This window comes from Calidris pugnax, unplaced genomic scaffold (assembly GCF_001431845.1).
Source record: "Calidris pugnax isolate Ruff unplaced genomic scaffold, ASM143184v1 scaffold24, whole genome shotgun sequence".
Taxonomy (NCBI): Eukaryota; Metazoa; Chordata; class Aves; order Charadriiformes; family Scolopacidae; genus Calidris; species Calidris pugnax.
The window spans coordinates 24469290-24477946 of NW_015090922.1; the positions used below are offsets into that span (position 1 = coordinate 24469290).

At 41.6% G+C, this 8657-nt stretch overlaps 1 protein-coding gene across 7 annotated transcripts in view; it reads right to left on the reverse strand.

The window, feature by feature from the left end:
- EDARADD (EDAR-associated death domain) overlaps positions 1–8657 on the reverse strand; it is a 26696-nt gene that overhangs the window by 9352 nt on the left and 8687 nt on the right. For 2 of the 7 annotated variants that reach the window (XM_014951258.1, XM_014951256.1), the window contains exons 1-3: positions 8230–8322; positions 3686–3747; positions 2004–2043 (exon numbers count right to left, since the gene is read on the reverse strand). In XM_014951258.1, coding sequence (XP_014806744.1) covers positions 2004–2043; positions 3686–3747; positions 8230–8260 — 133 coding nt within the window. In that variant the 5' untranslated portion in view covers positions 8261–8322. Of the gene's footprint in view, positions 1–2003; positions 2044–3685; positions 3748–8229; positions 8340–8657 lie in introns of those variants that run through there. The other 5 variants (XM_014951261.1, XM_014951262.1, XM_014951257.1 and 2 more) reach the window with 4 other exon arrangements.

Genomic DNA, 8657 nt, shown 5'->3' on the forward strand with positions numbered 1-8657 from the left:
CCCCCCCCCCCAAGGACTCTCCATGGTGGTGACTACATTTGTAGTGCTGGTACCTTTCAATCTGCTGTTTATTGGTAAAACATCATTAAAGAACAGCTATTATCTTTATGAATTGTCAGATAACAGAAAGAAGACATATTTCCCTGTCTCACTCAAGAAATGTTTTATTCTTTTTCTGGTTTTATAAGACTGTTGAAACTTAAAGCCAAAGAGTATTCTACCCGCAGTAGGATAAATGTTTAATAAGGATCATCTTTACTCTTTATGATTGTTGGTCCAGAGACAACAACAACAAAAAATATCCAAAAAATTCTGTCTGAAAATGCAGAGTATGGTCATCAAAAGTCCACTTCATTTGTGCAGAAACATTATGTGTGAAATTTGTTCTGTATCTAAGTGAAGGTAGAATTATAATCAGAACACAATAAAAACATTAAGCCTAGCCCTGTAAGTTCCCTCAACTCATCTTTAATTCAAAAATCAGTAGAAGGTGCTAAGAACTTTAATCAGCTATGGCCCCAAAACGGTCCACAACTGACCTATAAGAGCAACAAAACAGCCCCCACCCCAGCCAATGTACTGTTTATTCGTTTGTCTGAAGCAAAGATAATTTTGTGTTACACAGAATCAGACCTGCACATCTGTGACACTTTTAGATCACATTTCTAAGTCTGATTTTTTCATAACTCTGTAAAAATTCATTCTCAGAAAAAATTTAAATCACAGAAATTAACTGAATATTAATAATGTATTATATATTAATACATACATATTAATAATATTGTATCACTTTCAACCCCAAAGGGGCAATGTCAAGCTATATTAGCACTTACATATTTTTACACTTAGCAAGAGGAAGCAGGAACTAAAATTAAAAATAAACCAAGTTAATTTCCTTTCTACAGAAATTTCCACTTCCTCTCAGCTTTCCTTTTTAAATTAAATGCATTTAAAACATGCAATCTCAGATTTCAAACAACTTTGACAAATTTGAAACACAGGAATTCATCTAATTAATTTTGTGGGGGACCTGATGTCACAAGGGAAATTAAAAACAGGACATAGAAGTAGTTTATGATTTCAAATTAGGTTTTGTCGCACGTTCTCCTTCCCTACTGAACATCACTTTTGAGAAGATGCTTGTTTCTTCTGGCTGGCCCCCAAAATATTCTTTAACCTTACTGGTATATTGGTCACGCTCCTCAGCAAAAGTTTCCACTGTGACTAGCTTATGCATAGTTTCCTTTGTCTCTCCCTGCTGCAGACCTGCTGTGCAACACAGGATGGAGGTTACACTACCTGCAGAGTGCTCCTCAACTGAGCCCCTGCCAGTGCATTCCCTGGACTAAAGCCAACCATGAAGCCTGGGGTGACAAAAAAAAAAAGCGCCACCCCATATGTCAAGGAAACCATATTCACACTGTGTAATCCATGCATTTGACTTCAGTGCAACACAGTGCAACACTTTACTCCATTTTCAGTGAGGAAAAGCAGAAACCTGTGCAGAGTGGACCTATACTAGGTTCCCAAGTAGACGGTATTAATACTTACTGAAGGTAAAAGATGGCAGAAATAGTTAACTGGTTATAGGGCTGAGAATGCAATCAGGTATTTCTAAATTACGTTTCTGATAACCTGAAGGCACTGGTAATCTCTTCAAAGCCACCTTCTAACATTATCATGTCTCTAACCTCTGTTCTCTGAATCCTGTTTTTTGATAGCACCACTGTGTTTTCCTTCCAGATTGAGAACCAAGATCTTCTGATAATAGTTTAAGACTGACTTTTAGATCAAATCTAAACTTTGGAAGGAAATTTCAAAAGTTATACATGTATATTTACATCAAATTGGCCTTAAAAATACAGAAGACAACACTACATTTAAAATATAAATATCTAGGAAAATTAAGATTATTTCAATCCATTGGATAACACCAATGGTTTTACCACACATAACAAACACAGATCTATAACACATGAATAGAAAGAACTCATAATACTTACCTTTAGGTACTCCCGTGTCTTGGACAGGATATTTTTCAGTCTGTCACAAAAAGGCAAGAGACACAAGTGTTCGTTATTTTGAGTGTAATCGTACTGGAGAAAGAGTATAGAAAACTGTATAATTATAGTTGCATTTCTTAAATTACTACTAGTTGATCTGTTTACAATCACAGTAATACTATTCTTATGCAGGAATTGAGATGCTACTAACACTACTGATTATCACATGCAAGTAATAGAGATTGCTGCTTTCCTGCAGTATTTTTAGTAAAAAAGCAGAGATTGGGAAAGAAATTTTGCATTTAAGTAGCAAGATAATTTAGAAAAGGTAATGCATACCAAGAGAAATAGAGATGACTTCAAAAGCTTTTAGCAGATATAAGCTTTTAGTAAAATGTTACTGTACTGAAAGAAAAAATATTTTTCCCTTCTGCTTTAAAATTAAAAAGCTGACTAAGATGCAATAGAAAACTATTATTACCAAGTTTAAGGGGATAGCTGCTGATATCCAGGCGTGTTATAACTTACCATTATACCTGAAACATCCCTCCCCCCTATGACCTCTACCCTTATGTAAAAGTAGGTGTGGCTTTTATAGAATCTCATAACCAAGCAAACAGATTAAAGACATCTTAATTTAAGGGAGTGAGGGGGATAAACAAGCTTTCATTTGTCTCAAACCTAGCAACTCTTCCCCACCTTTTAAAAACTCCCCTTGGCAAAACGCAGCATCTAATTCAGCCAGTCCACATCTTTTATTAAAACCTGCTGACACAAACGCATACACACAGACCGCAATAATGGATCCCAATCAGCATCTGAAGTACTACCGAAATTTTCCAAGTTTCTTGATAACTCCCTGTTGCAAAGCTTCAAAATGGGAAGAAAACACCAAGGCAAAGCAATAGCTTGCTCACTTGCCATCTATAAAATAATGCATTTCAATCTGTTTACATAACTACATTAGACAACAGTCTTCTCTGGGCCACACAGCACTGTAACTTTTCTCCAGAGAAAACAATCCAAAGAACATTAAAAAGAAAAGCTCTTAAAAGACTTCACCGAATTTCATATTACTTTTACCTGATAAACTCCTTGTCTCAGCATAAGATTGGCATGTTTAATATCCTAAGACATAAAAACTTGTCATAAAGGGTGTTACTGTGTTTGCCAGCAAGCACTAGAGAGCGCTGCTTGGTCTCTCCCTGGCTTCACTCCTGCTCGGTTTTACCTTGCCATGACAAACTCACCAGACAAAACAGGTACAGGAAGGAGTAACTTAGTACAATTGAAATTTTAAGCCTTAGATGAGTTTTCTTATCCCTCCAACACATGCAGACAGAAGAATGTCTGCACCAATCCTTCTTGGTTGGTTGTTGGGGTTTTTTTAAATAATAATAAAAAAAAAGGTACTGTCATAGCCTCTAGAGGCTATCCCATGGACATGGACAGCTCAGCTGATAACATCCAATTCAGCTTAAGTACCTATCGGTATTTTTATTCACACTTGAACTGCAAAGGGTTAGTAAATTAAAATATGTTTACATAATTATATGGCTAAGCAAACTCCTAGATATATGCATGGTTTAAATTAACATTCTTGAATGTTTTACCTCACTTCTGCATGACATAACTGTAGAGAACTATAGTGATTTTAACTGTGTTAGACCAGAAACACCTACCATTGTTAAGGAAAGAGTGCTTGGATCTGTATCCTCCACCGGCTCTCTTGCCCCATGATCTGCTGGAAATAAGAAAGCTTTATCACTGCATAATGCTCAAAATATTTCTGTCCAGCAATTCATATTCTGCTTCTTTGTCTGACCAAGATAAAGCACAACTCTGCAGCCATTCCACGCATTATGTCAAAATACATTTCCATAAGAATATATGACAAACTAGAAAGTGTCAGAGCTACTAGCACATAGATGAGAAACTACATGCAACAAGGAAACCCAACTCTAAGCTAAAGCTAACAAAAGATACGCTTAAATTAAAATTGTAAATCATTTTTAGTAAAACAACAACAAGAACAACAAAAAACCTCAACAGAAAACAATTCCAAAATAAAGAGTAAAACCCAGCAGATCTGCTGAAAGCTGTTTTGTTCTCCAAGTGACAGCACTCCATTTTTTCCTCAAAGCAATAATTCAAACAGTAAACATACCCATTACAACAAAAATTAATACTATAATAAATAGCAGATTGTACTACAAAACCTAATAAAAACATATTTGAGGTAAACATTAATTATTTGTATACAACAGAATCATAAACTTCAATTATATTAACATCAAAAGGATACAAAAATAAATCTTCAAAGTACTTGCAGGTGAATAATTAAATGTCAACCCCTGTGCATCTATGGCTAAACTGACAAATAATAATGGGGTACTGAACAAAAGTGCAGACTCTGAAATAAATCTCACACAAAAGTCACAATTCACAAAACCACTCCTATAATTTAACATCATCCTGCCATTTTCTTGAGGAATCTCTTCTGTTGATAAGGATCACATTTGCAAAAACTGAAAAGCATTTTAAATTATGTAGAAGGATTTTCACTCTTTTCTTGCCACTCTCATTCTAAAAGTCCTTACAAGTACACACGAAACGCTTTCAAGCACAACCAGTAAGGGGCAGTTGGAATCAATATTTGGTGATCACCTTCTCCCAAATATAGAAATCAGTGTACTTTGAATACAGTCCCACAAATTAATTAAAAAATGCACAATATAAACAATAAACACTGAGCCCCAAAACAGCACAGAAGTTACACAGACACTATTCTAACCAACTCAAATTCAGCATAATTGTCTATTTTGGGACCTACTCCTACTCGATACAACACAACAACAAGCTAAAGCATAAGACAATGCAACGCAGTACAATCAACAGGCCTGAAAATACAAAAGGTGGCAGCAGTGGGACAGAAGCAGCCCCAGGGATCTGGACAGAGCCCTTCTCCCCCCTGCTTCTGTGAGGCAGCCCCATCAGCAGCAGTTCCCGGGTGTCCAGTATGGTGCCCAGGCCTTCTCTGCAATGGTAGGATAAGCCTTTCTCTGTGCTAGTGCCCACAGAAGACCACATACGTTCTCCAGGCAGGTGGCACATGAACAGAGGGGTGAGATCTACAAGGCTTAAGCACAGCCTTTGCACACAGACACACTGAATATTTTTAAAAGGCAGAAGTCTATGAAATTTCAGGTGACCATGTTCACCCTGCATCATAAAGTTAGGAAGACATATGCAGAAGAGCAAAAAAACCCAAACCAAACCCACATATTCTTGTCATGTGTGCCCATATTTACCTTTTTGGTAAATATGAAATCTCTGCTCCAGAAATATGGCATTAACAGAATGAACAGGCAGATAAAGCCTGCCCTGATGGAGAGGGCCAGCACAAATCACCATAAGCTTTCCCAACTCAAATGCAGAGAGGTTGAGTCAGACTGGGATATGGGAAAATACAGTAAGCTGGCATAAGACGTTGCATGAGAGAAGGGCCAAAAATGGACAATTCAAGTGGGAAGTGTAGTGGAGAACTGTCAAGGAACTGGAAAGGGAGCTGGGGCGAAGAAAGAAGCCCGCCTGTAAAGGAAAGCTGAACAAGGAGGTGATACTGGGAGCCAAAGAAAAGCTCCAGGGAATAAGGCCATCCCTAGCCTCACTGTTTCTCTGCTGCCAGCAAAATCCAACAGACCCAGTGGCAAAGCATGCAGCTCATCGTCAGTTTATTCTAGAGGCCTTACATCTCCTCCTTACGGATTCTTAGACGCATTGAAAAAAAAAAAAAAAAATTTCGCTTTCTTTTGCCCTTGTAATATGAGAAGCCTTGAAGTAGATGAAAGCAGACCCCACAAAAGCTCCATGCCCTGGTGAACCTTGGTGCCTACTATAGCTACAGTAAGGGCTTCATTCCCTGCCATATCTCCAAGATGCTACACTCTGTTACATCTCCAAGATGCAGCCAAGGTACATTGCCACACTGGCAGTTTCCTTTCCACATTCCAGAGGGAAGCACTGAAAAAATGGGAGGAGCTCCAAGAATACAGGCAATTGAAATAAGGACTAGACAGACCCCCAGGTGACTCTACATGAGGTGATAAGAGTACAGGGTGGTACCTTTCATTAGCTCCTGCTTCCTAAGTCTCACACAGAAACAGTCACTGTGAATCTGTGACTCCACACCTTTCTTCCAGAATCACAGAACAATTTGGGGTTGGAACCGACCTCTGGAGATCATCTTGTCCAACCCCTCTTCCTTAGTATATATCCTGAAAAACATTTTTAAAATTTCTTTTCCTGTACCTCAGTTTCTTCTCTTTTATTTTTCAAGTTCTTTATGAAGAACAGCAATTTCCATGGTTTTTAGGTTGTAGAGCACTCCCAAGTCCCAACATTTTCTATAAGTGGCATGTATATCTATGAATATTTGTACCTAAAAATAAAGGCTCCGTATACTGTCTGCAGACGATTCACTATGGCCTTATTGACCACTGATAGTAGGCAGATAATTTTAAAAACACAGACTTAATATTTAATTGTGAATAAGGCAATTAAAATGCCATGTCCTCTCTCTCTTCCCACACTTATCTCCTACAGCACTCTGCAGCTCATCTCATACAGCTGGATGCAGGTGCAGAAACAGCAGAAAGTTCTCTGTTTATCTCAAATGTAAAATATCCACCGTTTTGCATGTTGAAAGGCCAACAGGAAATACATGTATCATCTGACTGACTATTCAGTGCAGACCATCTGATTTCACAGTTACTGTCACAGAGAGCTTGACAACGACATTATCTGGGATCCCTCAAAAAAGTCCCTATCACCATCCTCGCCACTGACAGCATACAGCCACTGCCCTACACCTACTTCCCCACACTTCTGCCAGGAACCACACGTGACTTGACTCAGATGGACATAAATCAGCATGTGCAAATTGACTCAGACAGACAAAAGGCAGGTTCAACCGTTGCTCCAAAGGTTCCAGCACCTGCACACTGACTGCTCAGCAGCAGCTATGGCTCTTCTGCCTGAGCCTGTCCAGTATAACCAGTCTGCAACAGGCATAGCAGACTTGTACCCACCACCACCATTTCCCTCTGTTCAATATTGCTAGTCTAACAGGGATGCAATGTTGTGCACTAAACAGTGTGAACAATTTGCCAATTTTATGTATGCACAACGGTATATATGTGTCTACACATAAATGTTCAAACTTCTAATCCTGTGCTGGCTCTTCATCCTTGCATTAGAACAAAGTCTGAAGGCGAGTTTTGGAGACCTCGGCATTTTGGCCTTTAAGCAGGAGGGGGTTCACAAAGCACCATTTGTTCTCCTCCGTTAGAGTTTTTTTCCTGCAACATAGCCTTGGCACCACCAGTAGTAGGTGAAGAATATAAGGTCTACCAATGTAGTTCAACCATACGCATATAAGATCTCTTTCATGCCAAGGCAGGGCATAAACATTAAGAGCACAACTTAGTACAACTCAAAGCCATCACCCTAGTATTAGTGTTGTTCATTGAGATGGACCCTTTAATTAAACTCAAGCCAACAATGGTGCTTTAAACTGAGGCACACAAATTTCAGATTTAAATAAGGAAATACAGCAAATTATATTAGAATATTTAGTTCTTTGAAAAAATCAAAGTCCATCAGCACTTGTGCACTTTACTGTTAACTACTCAAAACTTTGTCACTGTCTGAGCAGCCAGGTAGGGAAAAATGGATGCTGGCACACCTGAGATGAGGTAGCTAAAAGTCATTTGCACCATTAGCCATGCAAGTTGAAGAGTGTGGGCTCCCCTAACCACCATGAGTCTGGGATTTTAAGAAAATGTTTTTTTTAATGTGCTGCTAGCAAGCACATTAAACTTATACGCTAAGCATCGGAGCAGGCTTGACAGGACAAGTTGCACTCAATCACATCAGCAGATAAATTACTACTATTCTTAATTAGCTGTGCGGAGGGGGAAGGGAGCAAGTAACAGACGCTTTTAATGTCGGCCGGCGCTAGGCTCCTCACCTGGCTCCCGTGAGCCACGGCCGCGGGTCACCCCGACCCGGGCGGGGAACGGGGGAGGCCGGACGCCGCGGGTGGCAATCCGCGCGGGGCCTGCCCAGCACCGGCGCGCCGGGCGGGGGGCCGGGGGGGAACCGGGGAGCCGCCACCGCCTACCCCTCCCGTCGCCCGCCCAGCTCCCCGCAGCGGCGTCCTTACCTGGGGGCAGCGGGTCCTGCGGGGCGGCCATGGGGCGGGCGGCAGCGGGGTCCCGAGGCGAGGAACGAGCGGCGCCCGCCGACGTGCCCGGAACCGCCGCCCCACCGCGCCGCCCCCTTCCTGCTGCCGCCCCGCCCGGAGCCCCGCCGCAGGTAGGGCCGGCTGTGGGGCCGCGCCTCGCCCTGCGCGGGGAGGGAGGGGCAGGGGCAGGGTCCCGGTCCCGGTCCCGGTCCCGGTCCCGGTCCCGGCCGAGGAGACAGGCGCGGTAAGAAGCGCGTCCGCCAGGAGCCCGCCTTTCCCAGCGGGAAGCAGCCGCGCTCCCGCCGCTGCGCCGGGATAACTCCTCCGGGCGGGGGGCACTCCGCTACGGGAACGCTCCGCCTGCCATTAACAACACCCACGTAGGGTGCATATTACGGCTCCCCCAC